The sequence below is a fragment of the Salarias fasciatus genome, chromosome 14 (assembly GCF_902148845.1).
Source record: "Salarias fasciatus chromosome 14, fSalaFa1.1, whole genome shotgun sequence".
NCBI classification, from domain to species: Eukaryota; Metazoa; Chordata; class Actinopteri; order Blenniiformes; family Blenniidae; genus Salarias; species Salarias fasciatus.
The window spans coordinates 33,131,712-33,159,290 of NC_043758.1; the positions used below are offsets into that span (position 1 = coordinate 33,131,712).

The 27,579-nt window shown below is 43.1% G+C and overlaps 1 protein-coding gene across 5 annotated transcripts in view; it reads left to right on the forward strand.

Annotated features, from left to right (window-relative positions):
- Positions 1–27,579, forward strand: part of nectin1b (nectin cell adhesion molecule 1b) — a 183,021-nt gene that overhangs the window by 65,705 nt on the left and 89,737 nt on the right. Inside the window, exon 6 of one of the 5 annotated variants that reach the window (XM_030108918.1) lies at positions 13,879–14,954. The exons of the other annotated variants lie outside the window; for them this stretch is intronic. Coding sequence (XP_029964778.1) covers positions 13,879–14,381 — 503 coding nt within the window. The 3' untranslated portion in view covers positions 14,382–14,954. Of the gene's footprint in view, positions 1–13,878; positions 14,955–27,579 lie in introns of those variants that run through there. 5 annotated transcript variants of the gene reach the window in all.

Genomic DNA, 27,579 nt, shown 5'->3' on the forward strand with positions numbered 1-27,579 from the left:
GTCTCCACAGTAATAATCCGCCGTGTTGTGAGCCACAAGTGTTCTTCAATAATGCTTGATAGCAAAAGTCCTGGATTTTTGTTAAGGATGCCATCCCAGAAGGGAAACCATGAGAGCCTTAAAGGCATGTTGCCAGTTCCCATAGTAACAGTGACAAGTTAAAAAGAGAACAGCCGGGCTCTCCGACTAAAACGCAGTTCAGAGGCTCGACTCCAGCGTGGCTCTCCATCAAATTGCAGAACGGCTTCCAAAGAGTTAGATTTGGAGCATTTCTACACTTGTGTGCTTTTAGAGGTAAACAAAGAAGTACACCACGGGCCTGCCTTTGTGTCTCAAGCCGGTGCAACATGGAGCTGTAACAACAGGGTGATGCATGTTCTCACATGCTTTCTGCTGAGGTAGTGAAAAGCAGACCGGTTCCCATCCCAGTGTGCATTTGTCAGCGCAGACTGAGGGTCTCCGAGCCTCGGCTGTCCAACCTCTGGCTTAGTGGCTCCCTGGAGGGTCGTGAAGTAACATGTAAATAAACTGCTCATGTTGTCTTAATTTTGTTGCACTGGAGACAGTCCCTCTTTCAGGGATTGGTCCAGTAAAATGTGACTCACATCCCATGATTCTTGTCTTCAGCAAGCTGAGTTTACTTCAGTTTGAACTGGCGCTTTAACTTCCGCTATTGATACTAAATTTCCTTGATGTTTACTAAGTGAACAGTAATAAACACATTCCAAAAGCAAGGGTTGAAAGAGGTGCAGGCAGAAATGAAGGTCATCGTTAATCCTTTTGATGAACAAACATAAAAAATAGATTATTTTTGTATATGTGAGAAACTCGGCAATTCTACATTTTGAAGCTCCAGATCAGGGATGCCAAACACATCGAGGAGCAGCACCGTTTGACCTCAAGTGGGCTGGACCAGTAAATAATAGCATAATATAGAAATAACTACACCCCCTAATCTGTTCGTGTTTCATTACAAGAAAAAAGAATATCTTTCATTAAGAAGTTCACATTTAATGAACTACCATTTTACTACACAGGAATGAATAAAAGACAAGCAGATTTAACCGTAGTCTGCCTCTGTTCACTGTTGTTTTTCATAACTTACAGATTGATTTTTATTATGCTATTTAAATCTTCAACGGCAGAAAACATTTGACCAGCCGAACCTCAGAAATAAGGCTGGTTCATATTATGGTCAGAATAACTTTCAAATCTAAAAAAAAACATCTTTAATGGAGACATATTTCTACATATGTGTCGTAATCCTGATCACCTGAACTGGCTCAACACATAATACAGATGCTGCCGGGCCACTTCTGGCCCACGGGCCACATGTTTGACAGCTTTAACAGGTGGCATGACACCCCTGACATTGATCTCAGATACGTACAGCAAAAACATTTCCATTGAGTGGTCGAAAATACGCAGGAGATTGAAATTGAAAAAAAAAAAAGAAGAAAAAAAAAGGCTATGGAAGGTGACCTTCAAGGTGTGGGAGCGTTTCACAAAGCTCTGCTCGCACTCTTTGCATTGGTTGTGAGTTACGACCCATTGGCAGAAGTAGAAGCTGTATGCTGATGCTACATTAACTAGAAAGGCCGGCTTTGTGCTTCCCAGTAGATTCAGACAAACCTGGCCGAGACGGAGAAGTGAGAGAGCCCACTGCTGGCTGTTGTTCAAGGCTGCAGCAAAAATAGCTTAGTGATCTCTGCAGAAAGGGAAGGTGACCACTCCAACTGCTTTCATGCACTGTCTCTGCGTCCCGCCGAGCGAACAGCGCTGGCGTTTTCTCAACCAGCTGAAAACATGAAATGATCGTTTACCTCTCGTGTTGGGAGGCTCGTTTTAATGGCCGTCAGACTCAGTCTGTCAGGAGAGACTCTTTCACCTGGAGTCAATAACTGGTGGTGTGGCTGCTCTGTTTCGCCGGCGGTAAACCACACCAGAGCAGTGAGGGATATGACACCTACAGCTATCTGTTTACCTCCCTCTATTGTTCAGAGTTCTGTCACAATGAGGACTAAGATGTATCTGAATCCCCCCCAAACTAGCTGCATTATACATGAACCCTGGCAGAAGTGTCTTTTGTTTTCATTTTGATGTAAATTTTGAGATTGACACAGCAATATTCACCTGCAGGGGAGACAACCCTGCGTCCTTTGTCAGGAAGATAAAATGTCCGTGACAAGTTGTTTGTATCGCCGAAAAAGCTATTTTCGCACTAGGATGCAACACTGATGGAGCACTTAAGGAGAGCCGTATTTTAATCAAGCTCCTCACTTTTGGTGGACAGATTTGTGGGAAGTGCATCGCTGTCACTTTGGCAGATAGCGGGGGCCTCCAAGCACCTTGTTTCAATTAGTTTGGGGAAAGTGTTTGCGGGGAGAGATGGCCTCGGCTATGCTAAGTCGCATGGGCTGGGACGGCTTCTTCCAAGGACTCGTGTTCCACTGATATGTGTCACTTGTCACAATCTAGCAAACACCTCTCCGGTTTTAATCAACCGGCGGAAAAAGCGGCAGAGGAGCGCGAAGGAACGGAGGGGAAATGCTCTTTGTGTAGCGCGCGTCGTACATGCAGTTCAGAAATCTCCCGAGAGGAAGTTGACAAGTCGTCAGATCTGATTAATCAGCTAATTACTGGTGGGCATCAGAGGCTGTTCAGGAAAAAAAAAAAAAAATCTGAGACAATTAAACAGGCTTACAATAAAGGTTATTTTTGACAAATGATTCTCAGCAGCTTTTGATGCAGTAATAGGAATGCCACTCAATTTGCTGAGAAAGCCACAGGAAGAGGACGGCACAATGTGGCTGAACCTCAAACCCCCCCAACACACACACACACACACACACACACACACACACACGCACACACACACACACAAAACCTAACGTAAGAGAGTTAAAAAATCAGCCTTTCATTAGGATAATCACCTTTTCCACCATCACACTCTGTTTTTGTGCGCCGGACGATCGGTGCTGCCATCTTAAATTTCTTCCCGGCGTATAATAACACGTGATGAATGGCCGTTCTGTCAGGTTGGCCTCACAATTATGTCATTATCACCCCTGAGAAAGAAGATCAGTGGTTTTTATTCCTGGCAGTACACAGTTATGAGACATGTGGGAAAATCCGTCCCCCTCCCCCTCCCTCGGTGAAGGACTGCATTCACTACACAATACATTTGTTTACCCGCTTTAACCTTGGTTCTGCCACATAGCGGCACTTATCTCCGTGAGATGGGGGCCAAAGCGAGTCAAAGACAATGCATTATTCTTGCCATATTAGTGGGATCAGCTGTGAAGGATGATATCAGATCAGCCAGGGGTCAGCTAGCATGTGAACCTTTAGATGATTCTCCTCTCGGCTCAGCGACGCTAACTTTCATCCTCTTTTGTCGGCGCTGTGGCACCGAGCTGCTTTGCAGAGCAGAGGTGCAGTCGGCTTTGCTACAGGGCTTTACCACTCAGGTTAAACTGGATGGAGTGAGAGCGTTCTCTTCAATTTAGCCAGAAAGCGTGGGGATGGATCCCTCTGTAAGCACAGGCAACCGCTGCCGACATCTGTTCACGCTTGCCTGAACAAGCAATAGTTGGCTCCTGTGTGAGAAAATGAAGTTTCGAAGGGGGAAAAAGTGGCGTCGGGAGGGGGGGGTCTTCATCACGTGGTTAAAAATGAGACGAAGAAAGGACTGACAGCCCAAGTAGAGGTATGAATAAATAAAGGCGTTTATGTGGCTGAAGGAGATGCTTCGCTGGGTCGGACTTTTGGATGGAATAGGTGGAGCGCGTTCTGGAAACCCGCTTCCAGGAGGAACGGCGTCGGGGAGTGGTGCAGAGGAAGGGGGGGGCAGGAAAGTGTTTACAGGACTTTATGTAACAGCCTGTGATAACTTCTCCTGTGTTAACTTCTCCTGTTCGCTGCTTGTCACTTTCTTAATCCTCCTTGTCTCACAGTGCAATAACATGCAAGGGCACAGATACAGTGATGGTGAACGGGGCTGACGTCCCAGAAAAAAAACACCTTCCTGGACTTAAGATGGCTTTTCTTCACCAATCTCGCTTTAAATGTGTTCCTGGAGAACCAGAGGAAGCTAATGAGAGTGTAGTTAAAAGCATTAAGTCCTTCTTTATAATGATTCCACATTCTGGCCACCAGGTTGGCAGGACGTCGGTGTTGGATGGCTGACAGCGTCCCAAAGAGCTTCCTCAGCATAAATTTAAATCACTGAGCAAAGGATATTACCCTGAGCTCATATTAGACGTTATAATTACCCTGAAAACTTAGAACAACTTCAACTGGATGCATAACATGCACTTTACTGTCCCCATCTTCCAGTTGTAAAATATTTTAAAGCTTCGACTAGAAATTTATGCGTGGTGTATCATTTTATTAGCTTCATTAGTCTACATTTTATGAGATATTTTCCCTAAATATTACTCTCTAGTTTCCAAAAAAAAAATTAACAGCTAAGGACGCAGACAGGATTTAGAATCCAGTAAAATGAGAGTTGACTCTTCAGCCGGGCCCATCAAATTAAACTGGTGCTCATCTTAAAATGATTGATTCTCCCACAGTGTTGTTTCAGGATGGAATTATATCGTTATGGGAAAATTAAAGAGATACTTCAACAAAAAAGTTAATTAACTGGACAAAAAAATAATCTAAAAATGCCTTGTGGCAGCTTTTGGAAAAGCTTGAAGCTATTCGGTGTTTTCACGACTGTGTTTTTAAATGGAAATGGAAGATTTTCATTGCATTTTGTGGCGTGTGTGTGTGTGTGTGGCCCTACATGCTAACTGCATCTATTTCAAAATGTTTCCGTATAAACGTGAAACTTTCCTGAAATGATGACAGTGGCAGCGGGCGTGTTTGGCTCGTTTCGGTGAAGCAGACATGGCGGCTGTCAGCCTTCTCCTGTGTCTTCTATCAGCGCTCTCACACCTCCTGGTGTGTGTAAGAAACAGTACGTGTTGATGATGTGGTTCATTTTTATCAGCGGCGCCGGAGAAGCGGGCGCGATGGTCACCCCGTCACCGCTCGGACTGCCGACTCTCTCGACACGGCTGCGTGTCGTGATTGCGCCGCGCAATAAAAAGTGCGAGACGGCGGCGAGAACATCCTTGAATAAAACGAGTAACGCCTCATATATTACTGACATCTAGCAGCGGGGCCGCTCCGCGCGCCCATTTGTCTCTTTCTTTTCTCTGACAGAGACAAGAGACATTATGATGTCAGCTTTGCAAAGGCTCCCCTAGCAATGTGAAATTTGTTTGTCTTCGCCTGTCACGCTGGAGTCTGTCTCAATCTGTGCGCCGTAGCACGTCGCACTGTCGCCTTCGAACACCGTCGCCTGCATTATTCATACATCCAAAGGCCACACGTGTATATCTTGTATATTATTACGCGCGCTGTCAGACGGTTTGAGGTGGACGACGGTGTCTCGGTCTCTTCCCTTCCATTCGCGTCTGACGGAGTCACTTCCCAGCCCCCGTACCCTCGCTGCAGGAGGAGGGCTGCTTGTTGTTCAGATCCCGCCAAGATCACACCTCATTATCCAAATGAGACATTAGCATGGGCCGCTCCCTCGCCTGCACAGCATAGGCCGCTCCGTAAAGGCTCTGCTGCGCTGCGCTGTGCCAGAGAAACCACTGAGGGGGAAGACATTGTGGCTGCAGTTCATTTTGCATAAGATGGAGGAGGAGGGGGGGGAGACACACGCTTACTGTGTAAAAGGGGTCTTTTTTTTATTATTTATTTATTTGGAGAAGAATAAGAGATAGCCTGGCTGGAAAAGTTAAATGCAAATGTCACCGGGGGAGAGCATGTGAGAACGGAGCAGCTGAGATCGTAGTGATTTATCTTAACAGTTGTTTCTGCATGGCTTGGCGTTTCTGCTCTCCGGAGGATATACAGAGGAGAGGGATGTGGCAGACAGATGGAGAAGGGGGATTGGCTGAGCCCCTTCGGCCCGGCTCACCTCCTCTATCCTCCTCCTCCTCCTCCTCCTCCTCCTCCTCGCTGTCCACCCGGGTGGTGCTGGATCTGTCATGGCTCCCTGGGAGCCTGATGAAGTAGGTCAGACGCTGTCCCAGGGTCTGACCACTGGCTTCAGAGCTGCTGCTGCCGCTGCTGTGTGGTGAATCACTCATTAAACACACAGCTCTAAAATAACATCAGGAAGACGAAAAGAGGAAGAAGAAAAAAAAAAAAAAACAACAGCTGAGAGGAGGATGGTAAACAAACAGTGCCCTGACCTCTCCTGGCTTAACACGCACTAACATGCAGATTTATTTGCTTGCATATCTGCTGACCTAATAACGTGTCCTCGCAGCAGAAACGTCAGCTATCAAGGAAATTTAGACACGTCGCACTAAAAGAACCTAATGGGCAAAAATTTTAAAATGAGCAGCAGTGCGTAGATGATGCTGTAAAAATTGATTTACAAATGATTATTCACCAACGCGATACGACCAAATATTTAATTCCTGTAAGGGTGCAGAGGCAGAAAGAATCCCGACTCTCATTTGGATATTTCAGCTACAAATCAGCAAACACACTCGCACCGACGGTAAATTTAAAGTCGCACATTCAAATGCATGCAAATCTTTTTGGGATAAAGCTGGAGTGGCTGGAGAAAACACAGTCAGGCACATGGAGAACATGCAAGCTGTGCAGGAGGAGGCCTTCCAAACGTGGCCTGGAAGCGGGGTTTGTCTCGGCGCTGGGATGTCCTGTCAGGATGGTCCTGCAGATCGCTGCATGCTCACACATGCAAGCCGCAGATGAAGACAACGGCGTTTTGATGCCAGTATTTCACGGTGGAGCATAACATGCTTCTCATCCGTTTGGCTTTTCAGAGACAATTTTGATTTGAATTAAGGATCTGGAGGATTCAGCAGCATTTACCTGCACATGGGCTGCAGCTCGGGGCGTCCTTTTAAAATCGCAGGCAGTCATAGTAAAAACATATACATGTGTAGGTTGACAAATGAAATGAAATGGTAGAGCCCGGAAGGAAACAGGCAGCGGGGTGAAAAAATGATTCGCCTCAGCCGCGATTCTTCGGGCGGCATGTTAAATTCCTGTCAGTGATGAGCTTTTATTCGTCATGGCAGCATTATATTTCCATGGCTTCACAACCACTGGCGAAATCAGACAGGGGAGTAATGAGGATCTCTGAAATCACTGAATTAATGCGTCTCCTCCGATCGTCCCCCTCCTCAGTCACTCATCATGCCATTCTTTATTTGCTCTCGTCTCTCCTCACCCTCTCTAAGACTCCACTCCATCTTCTCTTCCCCTGATTTTTTCTTCCTTGTTGCCACTCCTCCAGTTCTTAGAGAAGAGCCTTATTTTCTTTTCATCTCTTGTTGTCTCCGGCTTGTTGCTCATTTAGTCACATTAAAACACCACTCCCTGCACCACTCTTTGAAATCCTCTCTCATTTTCCCAGCCTCTGTCACAACCTTGTCCAAGTGATTGCGCTAAGTCTCAGGAATGCTTGTACCTAGTCTCCATCCTTTTTTTTTTTTTTTTTTTTCCTTTTTCATGTGCAGACATGACTGCAGCACACCCACGAGCAGCAGTACCTGCAGGACACAGTTGGGAAACAGTTTCTCTCCCTTTTAAAGCACCTTTCGGTGCTGCTTGACACATTCCTCCCTCTCAGAATCTGCGGGATGTTTTGCACCGTGATTTACACTGAAGCACCGATGATTGCCCAGAATGTAGCTTTTTTTTTTTTTTAAAGCAATAAATCATTGAAACAACAAGAGCCCCGCTTTTTCTTCGTCAGTCAATCGCTGTTCGTGAAGCGCCTTTCAGACAGAGACGTATAACGTAAAGTATTTCACAAGTGATTGACAACAACAACAAAAGGAGAAATGTCTGCAGACGCAAAGGCGCTTAATGCGTGTCTGCACATGCCTACATACACATGGTGTATCTCTGTGTTTATACCAGATATGTATGTCGTAATCATATGTGATGGCTATAAATGTTAGAGATCGGGAATTACATAATGGCAGGTGTGTTTGTTTGCCGTTGGTTTAATCTGAGAACCATATTATGACTCATGGAGGACGCTCATCAAGATGTAACTTAAAGCTATAGTGCGTAACTTCGGTCGCCCTCTAGTGGAATTCTGCGTTCTTACAACAGTAAAGCCGGCGCTTCCACATGACGTACGCCCAGGTGTCCCCGGTATCCCCCCCATCCCCCTCTCCCCCCTACCGTTGGTCACTTTCCTTCTTCGCCAGCAATCCTTCTGCCCACTGTCCAGGCTTTTTTTTTTTTTGGTGGTAGGATCCACTTCAGGACTCTTTCTTGGCCGTTTCTTTGGATTCTCCGCCATGTTGCTTCCTCGGTCTGCCTGAGCTCTGCCTGGTGCTATGAGACCCTCCACGCGTCCTCCCCCTCGCTTCTTGTTGTGACGTAAAATGCGTAATTTCCAGCGTGTGAATGTCACCGGTCGACAAGCAAAGCAAGAATTATATATATATATTAGGGCTGCACGATTATGGCCAAAATGATAATCACGATTATTTTTGTCAATATTGTAATCACGATTATTCATTATGTTATGTAAAACATACCTTTTTATTGCACTTTTTTTTTAAACAAACAAGTGTCAAATTGAAGATGTGCGTCTTCAGCACTTCAGCGAAGTCCGGTGTGCATGCGCACATAATTGAAGATGTTTTGATTAGAATCTAAACAACTATTTAGAACCATGTCAATGTTGTGAACGATCACTTTCCCTTCGAAACGATCATATAGACGCGCCGACTGTGAGTTTTTACAAACGTTTGACCAGACCTCTGTTGTGAAAAGAGCCGGATTATGACTTTGGAACCTGAACGCCTCACAGCTGAGCGACCGTCACTTGCTGCATTCTAACCCCTGAGAGCAACACGATGATCACTGAACAACTAGATGAAGATAAAACAACAAGAGAACAGTAAACAGACACGCTAAACCCAGAAATGAAACCTACCAGAACAATGATTCCCTCTTTCTCTCCAAGCCGCTGCTACGCCGCTCACATCCTGAACTGTCCGTCAATAACAGCTTTTCCCGTTCCGTCCCAGACGCTCAGCGTTTACATCTTCTTTCCACCGGTACAGAAGTTGAGATGCGTTCCATCGACTGATGTTTGAGCATGAAGGAATCGTTCAAAGCCAGCTAGTTCATCGGTGGCTAACAGCTAAGCTAACAGCTGACTGAGACACCAGTGGCGTCCATCAGCAGCTACTTTTACGGAGTGTCCCTGAAGGCAGCAGGAGCTACACGGCTCAGGTCGCCCCCTGGTGGTTGGCTGATTGTTGGATTAAAAAAGTGCTTGATTTGACGCAACAGAGCCCGTTTTTTCAATTTAAAAATCGCAACGATCATCTAAATTTAATCGCAGCAGCCAAAATCGTGATCATGATCAAAATTTGGGAAACATTCCCCTGACCTGGTCAAACGTGACTTTTCAAAATCGTATGATGATTTAATACAAAACAGCAAGTTCACAGTGTTAAAATGTTATTCTCTTGCTGTATAAATCCATCATGCCCCCCGCCCGGGCTGAATTATAGCCTTTCATGGCACATCGTGCGGCCGATTAATCTCAGTGGTGCATTTTAGCTGAAGTTATGCTACTATCTGCGTTTCTCTCCACTGATGTTCATAGACGCTGCCTTTTGTTGCCTGGAACAGTGTCAAGGCTACTGTTGTGCTGCTGAAGCCTATTTTTTCATTTATTTTATTTTTTTATTTTTATGTTATCTGTGTGTTAGCAGGTGTTGCCTGTAGCCACGGCGTTCTGGTGGAATGCCTCCTCTCTCCCGCCTCCGCGCTGTCAGACGCCAGCATGCCACAGCCATGTCCGATTGTTTTATTAATATTATTATTATTGTTATTATTGGTTTTTTAATGTGATTAGCTTGTACCATATAACCACTCAGATTCCACACACACTTCCAGAGTGCATGCTGACAACAATGTTGAAGGTTTTTCCTCTTTTTTTTTTTTTTTAATTCACCATTTTATTATCTGCACGACGTGATGGTGCGACCTGCTGGAGGTGTGCGATGAGAACAGCCAGCCCTCCTTTTGCCGGCGCGCCTTTTTTTAAGTTGCAACATGAAAAGCGAAGTCCCTCCTCTGCGCCGAGCGGTCTGATGAGCGCTACCTGCTATTTCCTCGCGTCTCTTACCTTCAAAAGTAGCCTCATTACGCGGCCTGAGAACATCTCAAAGCGTCAGTCCTCCCTCTCTTCCATTCCCACTCCAGCAAAACACGCCTCGGTAACTCCTGCAGAAAACTCCCCATTTGTTGCTTTGAGGGCGACCGCCTCCGAAACGCCGTCTGGCAACAATCCAACAAAAAAGAAAAGACGCATTAAAAAGAAAATGTGTATGTTTACTATTGCTTTCATGTCTTTGGTTTACATGGACAATGGCTCCTTCCTCACTTGTTAGAGTTGAAGCTTGCATTCTTCAAATACAGGTGTCAAGAGGTACCGTCACTTGATCTTTTGTAGGGATGGAGATGACAGCCAGAGCCTTTGAAGGTTCACTGAATCATCTTTCACTGCCTTGTGTCTTTCACCTCTTTTACCGGTTGTAAATATGGGCAGCCTTAGAAGCGCACGGCAAAAAAGTGGCCTAATTAGGACTGAATAAGGGAGCCGATGAGCGCAAAGGCAGATGCTCACCGAGGAGGGCAGTGAGGGGTAGAGGAGAGGATTACAGGACGCTGTTTTTCCTTTTTCTCTCTGCCCCTTCAATCCGCTGGATTTTCAGCCGTCTTTGGACTTGGTGGGAGGATGTGTTCCCGAGCAGGGGTGACCTGGCTCTGCTCTCTCATTGATGTGTGTAATGAAGGCCTGTGTCTGAATAATCCCATTAGGTGGTCAGATTAAAACCTGAGCTGATATTTGAGACTGTGCCCAGCTCCGCTTTAGAAATTGGAGAGCTTTGCCGTCGGCCCTGGGAGAAGGCGAGCAGAGGAAGAGCAGCTGAGGGGAGAGCGACTGTGTTTGGGAGGTCTCTCGCCATTTTTGGGCCGATAGAGCGCCACTGTGATTAGACGGGAGCAGAAAGCTTTATTGGCGTCTTTGCTTCATCCATACAATCCTTTTACACCTGAATTGTGCTGAAAGATTCATCATGACCACTGAGGAGCAGCTGTGATCAAGAATGATGAGTTGAGTTCAACGGTTTATTACAATAATTTAAAAAACAGTTTCTACTTATGGTGGAAATACCTCAGTTTTCTCAGAACAGCATTGGTAGGCAGCTGTGCTTTTTCTTTTTTCTTTTTTTTGCATTGATGTTCTGACTCTTCGGATTAGAGTATCAACCTGGATATTTTAATATCCCCAAAGCACTTAGAGGATTGTTCATCATAAACCCATATTTTAGCTAAATTATAATCAGCCATGGTGTAAAAACCTTCCAATTTGAGGCAGTTATCCTTCAGGTTTCTGCCTTTTTTTTTGTTTCCAGCCATCTCCAGCGATGATGCAATATTGTGTGCATACACACAATTAACATCCAGCTGTGAGCATGAGCTGCATTTAAAATGTGACATAATGTCATTTGCTGGTGCAAAATTATGTAAATGTTCCTCGAATTAAATGTTTTGATTTGATTATTTCAGTAGTTGTCGGATCCAGACGAGGTGGTAAACAGTGTGTAGATCTGTGCTTATTGCTTCATGATGTTTTGCTGCGGTAAGTTTAGCAAGGAATGATATCAAAAGCAGTATCTTGTCTGATTTGTCTCGCCTCGTGTTGAATTTGATGTAGGAATGTCCCGTCTTTCTGTCCTCTCTTTCACCTCTTCCGTTAATCTTTTATCATCCCACATTCGATGTTCACTTGTGAAGTTAAAAGTGCCTTTGCTTCCCTTTCAAGAGGAAAAACATACACAAATGACTGTACCGTGAAAGAAGTGACTCACTTTAACTTACCGAGAATCATTTAACTGTGACTCACTGGTGGTTCAGTAACAACAACATACCCTACATCATCCCTGAAATGAAAAACAAATACACAAAAACACCATTTTAGGGTTTATTTTAGATCGTTTTGAACTAGTCACCTCACTATCTTATCTACTCATGGTCTTTTTTTCTTTTTTAGCGGGAAATGGTCAATTTCCTGAGATCCACCGACCTTTGAAATAAGCAGCAAGTCACTCCAGGTTGCTGTTGATTTGTGTTTCTTAATGTCAGACTTATTTTTCTATCTCTGTTACCACAGTTTATTTTAGCTTTCTATTGAATAAATCCCCGGGCTCAGTTATCTAAGGCGTTTGTCTCAGCATGTGACGACATCTCCATGGTGTCATTATGTGATTAGCCTGCGCTCTCTTTGTAAATACCAAACCTTTCATTAACAAGCACCATGCTTCCTTTGTTTACCTGGATCTGTCTGGGTAGGACTGTGACCTCGCCCTCGGTCTGCTGGGATCGCTTTCAGACACCCGTGACGGTTTGCTGGATAAATGGTGTAAATCATCTTGAGTGAAAAAGGAAAGGCCCAATTTTAGTGATATTTTCTTGTGCAAAATGTAGTGAAGTGTCTTCTGTAGTGTGTATGTTTTTACAAATTCACCCTGACAGCGTGGCTTGGATGCTAATGCTAGTTAGCTAGCTGCCATGGCAGCATTACCCGTGTCTCAGCTCAGGTCTCAGTGTCGGGTTGTGTCCACTATTCTTAAGAATATGGAATTGTGACAGTTTGCTTGGTGGTTTGGCTAGACTGGAGATCCTAGCGGGCCATTTTTGGCTAAAGAGCCTTATTTTTGACACCTCCGCTGTTCATTCTGCCCGAAGCATGACTGACTGAAGGACGTGGCCGGGTGATGGCAGGTTGAAATTCTCTGGCACCCCACATTTGAAACCATAGAGTCTTCTGCCTGTGCTCCTAGCAGATTTGCACAGTTTTCCTTGGTTTACAGTGAAGGCTACAGGCAGGGCTGAGTTTACCTGTAGCTAGCACCTGCGAGCTTTGCTTGTTGTCTTCTGAGGAGGCTTTGTAAAATGCTGGACGGCTAAAAATTGCAGCTTTCAGACTCCGATGTCTTATTACTGTCACTAACAAGCCATTAGTCATTTTCACTCAGTTGTAGATAAGACCACAGCTATGGCTCATTTGATATATTTCTCTCTTTTCTCAGCTTTTACTGAATAATATATATTTCCTCCCTTGGGATTATTTTTTTTTTCCTACTGTGTGCTCTGCTGCCTGAATGGGAGAGCTTCATGTTTATCAGCTCTCTCGATGCATTACGGCTGCGTGTGTGCTTGGCTGCTGATAATCATCTCTGGCAGAGCGCTTTCATTTCATTACCACCACGCCGATGATGAAGATGTCTTGTTGAACTATCTCTGTGCTCAACCGTACGGCTGTGTACCTTTCAATATGTTTCCTTTGACTGCTATGAAACATAATGTATTAACCCAAAAAAGAAAAAGAAAAAGAGAAAGCACGTTAATTCATTTTCCGCTGTTTACTAATAAATTGTTTGGTCCTCCTCCGCCTTTCAAACCAAAGAATTGCATGCCGTCAAAGCTTCACTGCTACTTAAATATCTTCAGTCATTCGCCGCCCTGATGGTGTTGGCGGATGGCTGCATATCTCATTAACTGCATGTGACTCAGCCCGGCCACCACATCGGGCTCCCGTGGAGTCGGGTTAGGGGAGGGGGGGTTTGCTGTGGCGCCGAGGGATCCTTCCTTTCCCCTTTGCTTTTCCGACCTTGCCTCCCTGACTTCATCTTTCCTAAAAAAAAAAAAAAAAAAAAATCTGCACCTGCACAAACGCACCTCCTCCCACCAGAGCACTGACACACTCCCTTCCATCTGTCTTTTCCTACCCAGAATTCCCTAACAACCAGCCACCTGGCCGAGAGATCCCGCAGGACCCGCACAATGCAGGTGCTGCCATCGGGGGCGCTGTGGGGGGTGTTGCCCTGTTGGGCGTGGCAGCCATACTGCTCTTCGTATTCCTGCGCCGCCGCCAGCGCACCTTCAAAGGAGACTACAGCACCAAGAAACACGTGTTCGGTAACGGGTACAGCAAGGCCGGGGGCTTGCCCGCCCATCCCCCGATCCCCAAGAACCTGCAGTACCCGGACGACTCGGACGACGAGAAGAAGCCCGCCCAGATCGGCAGCACCGGAGGGTTCGAGGCGAGCGAGCGCGATTTCGATGCCGAGGCGGAGGACCTGAAGAGGCCCTATTTCACCGTGGATGAAGGGGAGAGTCGAGATTACGATGAGCGGACTCTGGCTTTCCAGTACGACCCGGAACCTGAAATAGCCGATGATATGATCTCTCAAACCGACGGCTCTGTCATTTCTAAGAAAGAGTGGTACGTGTAGTGGCATGCAACAACCAAACCAAACGGCCCCTGGTCCCCCACATGCATTCCACTGCACCCTTCACCTCCATCACCGACCCCTCCCCCACCCCCACCCTCCCATTTGTCAAACTGCACCGCCACAGCCCCGCTCCCTCCTGACTCCCCCACCCCCCACCCCCCACCTCCGACCCCATCCGACTAATCTCAATTAGAAAAATCGAGCGTCTTATTTAAAGTGCTAGCAACGTCAACTTCTCAACATGACAGCGTTGGTATCATTTCCATCAGGCGAATGGGCAGAGAATACAAACTAAGGTATGTAAATGGACTTGTTCTCACTGACCTACAAGGACAAGGCCGAGGAGGTGGATGATCGATGAGTGCCGCCGTATTCTTGTTTTCGCGTGTTTTTCTTTTTCATGTCATAAATGTATTAAATGTATAAAAAGAGACAAACAGGTTGAGGTTTTTTTTTTTGTTTTGTTTTTTTCGCTGAGCACATTTGTGAAAGTCGTACACTGGATGTTTGATCTGTTTTGTTTGTTTTCCATTAGCATTGCCAGTTTGTTATTTTTCATGATGTCTTTCTTTTATATGATTTTTTTTTTTTTTTTTTTTTTTTTTTTTTTTTTTTAATGAGCTGAGATTCGAGAGTTCAGTGTCTGATATAATTACAGGTGGAGTTATACGTGTTTGTAGTTTCTGTGGTCAAATGTTTCCAAGAAAAGAAAGAAGAAAAAAAAAATTGCCACACAGATGTGTATCGTTTCTCAGAGGCGTTCTTGGAATTGCTCAATTTTGTACATCTATATGTAAAAGCAGAGGTTACTGCTGTTTCCCAAAGAGATGGTTAGTATTCCTCGACCCCTCTGACTGTAATTTGTTCCTTTACTCGGAGGGAGTCAGTCTACTGAGCCGTACGGACATGGCAGTAACAGTTCCTCGTGTTTTCTCTCTCTTTCTCTCTTTCTTTCTTTTTTTTTTTAATGATTCGTGTTAAATTAGTGCCCTTATCTGAGAAACCCAATGGCGTGGGAGAGAAGGGCTGCAGTCGTGTCATACTCAACGATTTCTACTTTCCAGTGGTGCATCGCAATCATGTCCAAAACCACACAGGGGAACTTGGAAAAATGCTCTGAACCATCTTGATTGTCACTTGACTTGAACAGGTTAGCCTGTGGACACACGCGCTTTGTGTTTCCCTCCTTTGTTTCAGACTGTTTGGTTTTGTTCGGAACCCTTTTTTTAATCGAATGGATGTCAGTGAAGAGCGGTGAGGATTCTCCCCATCCTGACTCTGCCTCTCCTTCTAACTGTGACTGTGTACTGAAGAGTTGGCTTTCATCAACAGCATTTTCTATGAGTCATCTACGGACACTGAGGAGCAGACATGCAAGATCTGCATCGACAGAACAAAATATATCAACGTGTAAAGGGAATTAAAAATATGACGGTGGCCACGCTGGAGTAAAATAAGTCACCTGCTGCTTTTATTATGATTTTTTCATTTTGTTTCCTTTTGTACGATGAATTTTTCTTTTGCTTTTTTGTTGATGTTAAAGTACTGAATTGTTGTCCTTTCTCTTCATGTGTCTGCTAACAGGGGCGCAGTGACCCTGCCTGCAGGCGTTACATACGTATATATCTGTTTATACAGTTGCTGTTAACAAGTGCCAGTGGATGCTAGCAGAGCAAATGACTTGTTTCTCTCCTCAGCACTGAGGTCCTTCACACAATGAGCAAAATGCTTCAAACATACATCCAAACAAAAGAGAGAGAGCTCCGCGTGAGAGATCGGACATAACAGAAGCACCGGGGTAAATCTGCGGATTTAGACGACATATCTGACTGGCTCTGAACAATATAAATACTGTATTAAGCCTTATTTTATGCATGTTTTTTTGTGTGGGAGTGGAAGTGCATATGTTGCTATTTTTTTTCTATCGATTCCAGTGTGTTTGTCCTCATTTCACAGCTGAAAAGACGTCGCCACCAACAAAGCGCCGCTAGTATTGACGGAGGTATGAGTTTATGGGCACACAAATACCCGGCAACAATATTGCAGTTAACACACACGGAAAAAAAAAATTCTATAAATATATCTCTCTATATATTATTATTAACTAAGATTAAAAAAAAAAAAAAAAACATCTCTGTGAGAGCAGGTTTCTGCCTTGCTGAGATGAGAATGTTTTACAGACCATGCTTGTCTGCTGTATGTTTTTAGATGAGCATGTTAATCATGAGCCTCAAGCTATATTGTATTTTCAAGATAAATTCGCATTACAGAACGGGGAATATCATGTTTTTTTTAAAGCCTGTTGACCTCAGTCTCGCCTCTGTTGGTTTTCAGTTAAGTCAGTTTCACTTTTTTGCAGCCTTAATTGTTTTTTTGTTTTTTTTTATTCAGTGTATCAGTTCCAGAGAGATACATGGAGTTTGCCACAGAGGGATTCAGACGGTCAAAGCTAAGTGTGGCCGAGACGCCACTTTCAAAGTGCAAAAGCAGAATCGTTGTTTTTGTCGTCTTAATTTTATTGTTCACTTGCAGGTGGAGCGCTTGGCTGTACCTTCGATAAACGGCATTATATACGAGTCTTGTGTTGTTGCATTCAGTGCCTATCAATGTTAGAAGTCACGAGCTAGTTTGAACTGTTGTGTTATTTATCCATGTCAGAACACACCGCAGTGATAGCAGACGTCACACTCTTAAAAAAAAAATCACGTGAATGGTGGCTGTCTACTGGCAGTAAACTTAAGTCAGTGGAGTTGGGATGTTATTTATCCCTCTACCCTAATCAAGTACTACTCGAAACATAAGGGGATTTGTGTGTGGTGTGATATTTATTGATTGCAGCAATGCTTCTTGTGGACATGTGAGTCTGGAGCTAAAACATATTAATTTCAATGCAGGCCACGCAACCTGTGGCAGTCCCACATCTCCAGATTTTAGAGGCGGAGGGTTGGAATAACATTCCAGCAGCCCTGACCTCCACCTCCTCTGAACCGATCTGCGAGAGCAGCCTGGGCGTGCTGATCCTGCCAGTGTGACCAACGGCTACCACATTGGCCGACTGGCTGCAGAATGGGCCGCCGGCCCGCAGCAGCGTGCTGCAATCTGGTGGCCACCAGGCTGCCACTGAAGCTCCCGTCTAATTAATATCTTGCTGAAATGGTGATATGTGTGGTTCAGATGGAGCAGAGGGAGCTGTTTTGCATCATGAGAGCAGATCTACAGCTCGTCCTCACAGATGACTGTTCCTCACAAGTGTTTCAAGATGAAAAACTGACATTCCTGCAACAATTAAATAACATTCCAAACACAAATTCACTGAATCATGTGTCTATACCTGACGTTTAGCCTAACTGACCTCTTCAAAGCTGCCTTTATTACCACTCTGAGATTTCAAAGATGACTAAACAGCCACTCGGCACTTATTTCCAATCAATCCCAGATTAAGAGATCTAATTTTAACAGCTCGGTCTCACATTGCTGACTTCCTTAAGCACAACAATTGCAGTCCGATGGGAAATCTATTTAACTTGTACATTTTAAATGAACCCCCTTTTAAAGCACAAACGTAAGGTTTTATCTCAAGGTTTTGTTTTTTGTTTTTTGTTTTCTTTCATGCCTTCGTTTGAAACCCACTGCCACATCTTGCTTCTCAGACATATTGGAGAAAGAAATTCCTTCTGGAGTCATCATTCTGTGTAGCGGTAGATGTAAACATTGTCTTAATATCGTCAGGTTGTTATTAGTTTCTCTTTTGTAATACTGACTGTAACTTCATTCCATCCTAATCTACTTTTATTTTGTATTGAGTATGTTCAACATTCCACTGTAAATAATGTACATATGGTCGAAATTATAGTCGGGATTTATTTAGGGACAGCTGTGTAGGGACCCTGTTCTGTAAGATATACCTATTTTGACTGCAATCCTGGAGACTCGGTGATGGATAGATGAAGTTGGTGACTAGCTTATTTCCAAAGTCCCATTTAAAAATGCTCCTCTAGTACCTTTTTAAATATGCCAGTAGTGGCTTCACTGTCATACAAAGGGGGTGATGCATACAGTCTGTGGATTCAGTGTTTATGGGAAGTAACGCAAAAAGAGATAAATTGTCTGTATGCAGCCATGTGAATGTATATTTCTGAGGGTGTTACAAATATTACAAAAAAAAAAAGAAAAAAGAAAATCTCTTGTTCAATTGTGATGACCCAGTGAAGTAACTTGTATTTGTTTTACGCATTAAATAAGTTCAATAGTCAACGATGTTCTGTCGCAGTTCACTGATTGGATAGATGTGTGTTATCCGGTTGAATATGGTTCATGTCCTCGACCCATTTTGGTAATTTATCCCCAGCATCTGTAATTGGTAATGTATGCTTTTCACCTCATACAAGTGGATTTATTTTTGTTTTGTTTTCTTTTTTTTATTGGGTAAGAAATAAAAGGTATGTTCTGAAAAAAATGATTTGAAGCGGTGATACGTTCAACATTAAAAGTTCAAACTTTTCCCCGTGCATCTTCTTTTACATCGATGAGAACTGAAAGGAGACAACAGCCCTCCCAAAAAAAACCCCAAAAAAACAGCAGGACGTTTCCCATCTGGACGGATCACTTCGTAACAGGCTCCAGTTTGTTGATCTGCAGAAGAATAAACGGCAAATTATGAGGAAGTGTCGGAGCCGCAGCAGTGTGGAAGGTCTTTTCCCCCGTCGGTATCGCGGCTCGGTGTCAGCGCTGCTGAGAAAAGGGTCATGGTGCGTAGGCTACTGATGATACGGCTAACACAAGATAGATAAAGGGGCTACATACAGTATATAACAAGAGCCTTTGATGGTTATCTCCGCAGCGTTTGATGTATTTTCTTCCCCTTTAATTGGAGAGTAAAAACTGTCAGGCAGATGTTGGTATTGAGTTCAGGGCTTAATGAAGCTGCAGAGATATGATGAGAGAGGCCCAGTGTAGAGCCAGACAGATCTGTCTGAGACTGTGGGACTCAAGTGCAGACATCTGCACCGCGCACATTAAGAACAGCCCAGAGTTTGCAGCTGTTGCCATCCATTTGCTAAAAGAGCCCTCTGTAGCCCAAGGGGCTTTGATGGCACATAGGCTTTTAACATGCATGGCCGTATTTTTTTTTTTTTTTTTCTTTCTCCGCCTCACAGGGCCGCGAGTGGAATCCGGCAACGTTTCTCCGTCAAAGTGCTTTGGAGATGAAATACGGCCGAATTTTAGTTTTAAAATGTGTTCCTCGTGGGCTGGAAATTCAAAGGACGATTTGTTAAAGGACCGTGTGTGGTACTGATGTCAATCCAACACAATGTGAGATTAGAAAATATTAAACATGGCACCATGTTCAGATATCAAAGAATACACTGATCTTCCACATAACATCCCAGAGTGTTATTGTAGGACATTCCAGCATTTAAAAAGGCAGTTTGAACAGTATTTTGTACCTTTTACTCACAATAGAAAATGGCTCATTGGCTGAGAGTAAGTAAACTTGCTGAAAACCTCTGGCCCAAGTTTTTAAAAGTAGCTCGAGTTTTATGTGTTCACGGCTTCGATCATATACAGTTGTTCTTAAAGGGGCTGTATCATGCTTTTTTAGCTAGTCCAAACCCGTTTAAACAACAACACTTCAAGTAAAAATGTATCATTTGTACATTTTTAAAAAAAATAAATAATTCACATTTTCCGGCTGTGGGCCCAAATAGCTGGTTTTTGTAGTTGGTATTTAGATATTAGTACTGAGATGGGAATATTTCAATAGAAATTAAAAAAAAAAAAAAATACAAGCTGAAAATAATGTAGTAAGTATTCCAGGCCACAAGTTGGCAATGTTGGGTTTAGTAATGAAGCCACACACACACACACACACAAACACACACACACACACACACACACACACACACACACACACACACACACACACACACACACGCGCACACACACAGAACAATACAATTTAAACATTAACAATGACACAGTTCAGGGAGTTTTATATGGAATTAAAATGAAATATGGCACAGGAGAAGCGTTTCACGAAAGTTGTGTTTTCGGAGCAGCTCTGAAAAGTTCCACCTTACTAGCGGTTCTCCACAAACATAATTTCCTATCTCAAATAATTCAGTGGTGTATACAAAGATGACTCTCACCAATGTATAATTCAAAAGAAACAAAACAAATACACTATTGGGATTTAGTCTATAATTCTCCATGATATGTCTTTAATTCATTCACATAAGCATCATATTTTAAATTCTTCAGTCCTTTTATAAAGCCCCACAAGTTTCTGGCTTTTCGTCCCCTTTTAATTTTCCGTTTCTATCGCTTGCCGGCCGCAGCCGCTCACTAAACTCTGGATTAATCTCTTGAATTTGACGACTTGGCTCCTTTGTTTCTGTGAACTGATGCCAATAAGCTCAGAATTGGAAAAAATTAGTCAATCCAAATGACTCCAGGAAAGCACACAAACAGCCGATAGCACGAGTCGATGGACTGCAGCCACTAAATGCTTATTGAACCCGTGCATAAGCAATTCAGTGTGATGGATACAGGAAGGGGGTTTCACTCATTGATCAGTCAGGTGGTTTTCATGCTGCACTTGCTGTCTGTAGAGATTACAGTACTGACCAAAACAAACAAGAGAAACCTCCCAATAAACTCGGCTGGTGTCTTTATTCAGTGGATTCAATGAAGAACAGTCTCACCTGTAAAAAAAAAAAAAAAAAAAACACCAAAAAAACATTGTTTTTTTTTTACCCCAGTTTGTTGGTCTTTTTTAGTGACCTTTATCTGGTTAAATCAATTATTCATGGCCTTTTCCCTCGTTTTGCTCTCGCTATCGCTGTGTGCAGCCTGAGGTTACATCGGGGTCATCCATAATAAAATGTGCTGCAATCAAAGGCAGTTTGCTCTCAAGTTAACGCTTCTTTGAAGATGTAATAGATTCCAGCCCACTAAAGGCCACTGGTCACAAATAACAAGGGGAAAAGAACACTGTTATTATTATTACCTTATCAAACTTTAACATGGTGGCATTCAAGTCATGTGTCATCTTTCAAAAAGGGTTTTTGGATATTGTAAAGGTTTGGAAATTGTCACAAATACCAGGGATTGTGGCTCATGAACCTAAAATGTGTCGGCTTTTGGAACCCTAATTTGGATTATTATTGTAGTTGCAAATCTATATGCCTTATTTTTTTTTTTGTATTATGTATCACGGTTAGAAAAGGGTTGAAAAGATCTCGACTTGACTGGATTTGACTATTTTAATATTTAAAAACAACAAGTGTACTCAGAATAGAATTTTTGTTGCAGTATTCAGTTCACATAAGAGAAGAAAACAGAAAGAGGAACAACCTTCCCTGTTCACAGTGGGAATCTCCCACTTAATGCCACCAGACACACTTTTCCCCACCGAAATGCTCTGCCTGTCCTGATCTCCATGCTACACCAATAACAACTATGAGAATAACTAAAACTTCAAATCCAGAAAGAAGAATATGACAAAATGGAACAGCTCCAAGCCAAAAAGCTACATTTAATGTAGCTTCAGTGACATCTATTATTGAAGAAAGTGTTTCCCCTTATTTATGTGCAAAACATGAGGTTTTGTCAGGTCGTTTGTGATCATTTTTGTAAGTGGATTAGAGCAATTCTCTCAAATAATGCCATTTAGAAAAATGTGATAACATTTCAAATGAGGTTTTCGTCCACTTTAGTCGCGTTAATGTGTTTTTGAAACAAAATTGCATCAATTTTTGAAATGTGCACAATTGAATTTGCATGTGCAAGTGTTGTACTCCCGTAATGACAGTTTGCCAGAGGGGCTGATAAGTAGCCGGTAACTTTATGATAATGACTCAGGACATTCGTGTATGCATTAAAGTGTTCCTCTTCAAATTAGATTCATTTTAATTAAAATGGCATTAATTTGTCTCATCACTTAGATCACATCAAGGAGTTCTGTTCCTGCTTTTCCTATTAAACAAGCAAAGTGCTTTTAGCCACTCTAAATGTTAGTAAACACGCCCAAATGAATAAAACTTAACATTTCATCCAAAAAGAGTTAATATTGGATTCCCCCCCCCCCCCCTGGATTGACTCCAAACCTAATAATGGAAAAAGCAGCCAGGTTATAAAGTAACTACTTTTTGGAGTTGTGTGTTTGAGGTTAATCACCATCACACAGCTTTTTCTTTTTTTTTTCTTTTGAGGAATCTCACAGTTATTGAACTTGATTTTCAACATTTGCTAAAAATGAAAAAAAGTAATTTCTGCTGTCAAATTATTTCAAGGTTTGATTTCACTCCAAATAAATCTTTAGCTGTAATATATCCTTTTTGTGAAACTGAAAACACTTCAGCCACAAAATTACACCAAATGATGCATTTGTAAAGCTACATGTTAGTGCTGCTCCGACACTCGGCTCCAGTATATTAGTGTGTTATTGCTATTATATTACTAGCAACAGTTTCCAATAATAAAATACTTGCATTAGGCATGAAAACATGAAAACAAGCAGAAACTAGTTTTAGCAAATCCAGAACAGATTCTCTGTGACTTGTCCACCGCTCCTCACTGTATGTTTTAACTAAATCTGAAACAAACAAAAAAAAACTCACAAAAAAAAGTATTTCTCTGTAAGATCTGCCGTTTTCATGTCACCCCGTGTCAAATTCAAGCTCCAGGTTTATGAAAATGAAAGGTGCGGCTCACGTTTGTCTCCTGTGGGGTTTTCTGTGGTCGTCCCCTCCAAGGCGTCCTCACATGCCGGACATTTTTGTTTGTTTTGACTCCCGGTTTGCTTTGTGCGTCTCCTCGGATTTAGCCTCTCGGGCAACATGCGGGGCAACTTAACACACGTTTCACTCTCATCTTCAACCAAAACGTGAAATTTGTAGAAATATATCCCGCCACGACTGAACCAGAAAAGAGAAATGGCACATTTACTCAAACAGTTCTTTCCGTCCGCTGAAGGCACACTCAGTAATGAACTGTCTTTGTTCCAGCAGGATGCAGCTGACTGAACAATCACACTAAAGCAAACACTGCTGTACATTAATGGATCCCTAGTGCCGTTTCTTAAACAGCTGAGAGCTGGATTACTATTTTCCTCTTCATTTGGGTCATTTTTAACAATCGTATTTGTGCTCTAGAAAATATAAAGTTTGTGAGAACAAATCACTAAACCAGGCCAGGATTATTGGTAACACACACACACACACACACAAGCACAACGTGTTCAAACTTTTCTGTTTGGTTTGGTCTTGATGTGCGCCGATGTGCATCGCTGCCCCTGCTAATCCGTCTGTTTGCCCGGTGGAACGTGATCGCGGGGGTCTGCAGTGGTAGCGTGCCGCCTGGGAGTGGAGCGTTTCCACAGCGGAGCAGGACGATTCAAGCCGCCAGCCTCAGCCCACACACCGAGCTGACCGGCCGCCGCGCTCATTCAGAAACAATGACGCCATCCAGAAAGGAAGGGGGAGGGGGGTGGGGGGTGGGGGGTCTCCAGCCGCCCGGTCTGGAGCCGTATCCACCGAGACGCTTCACAGAATAACACAGAAACTGTTAGAATTATCTCATTTCTAATCTCGTTCCAGTTTGAGGTGAAGAGTGAGATTTAGCGCTGAGGATTGATGCAGCCTGATTCGCCTCTCAGTCCAAGTGATCATTGTTTAGGTTCCACACCCAGTCCCCAGTCAGCCAAGCATGGAGAAATCCACACAGAGTGCAAGAAAAGAACAGAAAAATATAGAGTATTTCTACACGGGTTGAGTCATTTTCCTGAATTGCTAAGTATACAGGATTGATTTTCCCCCAAATAACAACAACAAAAGTATTTTGGAAAGAGCTTAACAGCTGAAATAATGCCAGTTAAAAGCCTTTTATAGATCACACTGCCGTCTGAGTGTCATCTTAGGATATTTCAATGCATCCAAGCCCGGGTACAACACCTATCCTATTCCTGGTGAATTCCATGTGAAGGTATAGTATATACAGTAAAACATGGTAAAATAGGTTAAATAAAAGTGGAGATGCACTGATACTGACACCAGTATTCGTTTGTGACATTTTTTTTTTTCCATTTTTAAATCAGATATGTTGAAATTCCAGGTCCAAGAAGACGACACAGTGAAAGTGTGAGTTAAATGTAGCCCTGGACATTAAGGCATCTAATGAAAAGTCAACATTTTCAGAATAACTGTATAGCACTCTTTACACTCCATTATCACATTCACACACACACAATCACACACCCGTGGAAGCGTCTGCCGCCCACAGGGAGCATTTAGCGGTTCAGTGTCTTGCCCAAGGACACTCGGGCATGTGGACAGGGAGATCGAGAATTGACCAGCAGCCTCCCGATTGTAGGACAACTGATCTACCAACCAAACCACAGCTTCCCCGTACTGCCAAGGCATTTAATCGGTGCTCGTATCCGTACTCCGTATCGGCAAATAGCTGACGGTTAGTAATCCTCCTCTGAAAACGTGGCGTTGGTGCTATTGAGAAGCATTACATTGACCCTGCTTTTCAAAGAAAGTCCCAGAACTGGCTAAATTCCCTTTTGGATTTGTAAAGATTCATGCTATTCATACAACCGTCGTACAATACAGCACGTTAATTACAAAAGCACTGAAGGCTTATGGACGCTGCTTTGTTCAAGCAGTTATTCATAGTTTATTATATTTTCAAGTTAAAAACAGAAATCAGATGAACAGGCTATACATAATACACCTTTACAAATGAATCACATTATTATCTCATTTCACGTTTTTCATTGCTGCACAATTCCTAGATCGATAAAAAAGAGAGAAAACATGTAGGAGTTATTAAATGTGATAAAGGCTTGAGTTCATATATGGAATATTGACCACTGTTTTATTTGTATGACAAACTTGTATGTGAAGATCACAAGCTTTGCCTTTGTTTTGAAGTTTAAATTTTTGTTAAAGGTTAAAGGTCAAAGACCTCTGTCCTCAAACAGAATCGATGCTGCTGGGCTTTCAACAAGGTACCAGGTGTGTTTTCACCTCCGTGGGTCACAGGAGGCCTCAAACCACCAGAACTGAATGGGAAAAAAAATTAAATACACTGTAACCCAGTAACCCGGTCACACTTTATAAATTAAACTGGCTTGTTTTTTTCTTATTCTATCCTGTGCACCAATCTAGCATTTAGGCTACATTCACACATTTCAAGTGAAAATACATCATTTTTCTGTTTCATAGCAACATTTTGAAAATGAGGTCTGTTTATACAGAATTTTGCCTAATCTCTAACCCTAACCATTTATTCTAGTCAGTAGATCCGCTGCTCAGTTGAGATACAGTCTACTTGTTACTTTTGATGTAAACTTCCCGCTCAGCTCCGCTCTTCTTCAAAGACAGAACTAGTCTCTTCTCCAGTAACTTGCACAATCTTGTTTCAAACAGACTCTCAGACTCAGTGTGGAATAACAGTTTCATCCTGCCAAGCAGCATAGCATATTCTTTGGATTTTAACAGTTTTTGGTGAGATAAAAAAAAAAAAAAGAAAGTCAAACATAAACACAGATGAATGTAATAAATGCATGGTTCTCCCCTTCTGTGCGTCTGTCGGACTGAGAACATCACACAGAAATACAGAATGAAGCGTGGAACTCAGATATGCGACGTTCAAATGATCATCTGAAGGAACTCAAATTTATTTGTTCCCGGATGAAGCTTTTATGTTGTATATCGACTTGCGCTGGCACGCTGTTATTCATGTCCCTTTAATTCTTCAGAGGACTCCACCAGCATTTACAATCATGCGGTGAGGCACGAACAAGTTTTCCAATTCGTTCTCCATTGTGGCGAATGCTCCTGACAGTGCTCGCACAGTTTTTGGACTTTGTTTGATCAGAAACACGTTTCGCGCCTAACCTGATCGATTGGGTACGCGTCTGCCGCCCCGCTGACAGACAGAAGAAGGCAATTCTATTTCCAGAAAAATGTGAAATCATAATGAATTGGCAATTATTTGGATTAACCCAGGATCAATCTTCCCAAATTATTATTGCCTATTATACTATAAATGAGACCAGTCATAAACAAACTGCTATGAATAAATTGGTTGGGGTATTGAGGGATGGACACACACACACACACACACACACACACACACACACACACACACACACACACACAAACACACACACACAGAGCAGGCCTGCTTTAACACCCTCCCATTTTCAGAGCCAGTCATGGCTCGAACAGCTCTGCTATCCAGCTGCGCATTAGCGTTCTCCAATTAAACCCAGCCATCCTGGAGCAGAACGAAAGGCCTAAACCCTCTGGTGAGAAAAGTGCTGACAACCCTCATCTACAAAGTCCTGCTGGGAATTCTCTGTCCCTGTGACCATTTACCCAGCGTCAGGGAAGTGTGTGTGTGTGTGTGGGTTTAAGAGAGGCAGAGAGGGAGTTAGTGTGCACACCCTTCATCCCTTTGTTGACCGCACTCAGCCCGGATGACCTTACACACACAATACCTCTCGATTTACAGTTTGTGTGCATGACCGCAAATTCTTTGAGTTAAGCGAGAGAGGCGGCGTGACAGAATTCCCGGCGTTTGCATTTGCATAAATGTGGCTAAAGGCTTCTTCGTCACAGGCAAAGTTGCAACCATCAGCTTCCCGATATTTTCTTTGATTTCTGAGCTCGTGCTCAGTCGTGTCTTTTCAGAGGTTCGAAATTAAAAAATCCCCTTGAATACAAATTTCTGACGGAGCTTGATGATGAAACGGGCGAGGACTGGCGTTCTTTCTGAAGCCCTCAGTCCCGCAGAGATGAAGGAGCAGAAATAGATGCATCATTCACTCCGCACTTCTTCCACACTGTAATTGATTTCTGTCATTTCTTCAGTGTTTTACACCAACATGTTCAGTGGCACGCTGTGAAAAATCTGTACATGCACAATCAAAAGACGCTTGGCTGTAATCAAATATGTGAGAGATTAAAGGCAGAATGAAACAAACCCACTAAAATAAACCAAAACATTTCACAAAAGCCAAGTTTATTGTGGATTCTGTCAAAACAAGTGGATCAGTTACACCTCTGACCGAAGGACAACTTCATAATCAACAACGCACTGAATAATTAATTTACATAATTGCAAGTTTTAACTGAATATTGAGTGATTACATGCATATAAAATCACTTCATCATTATCGGGATCT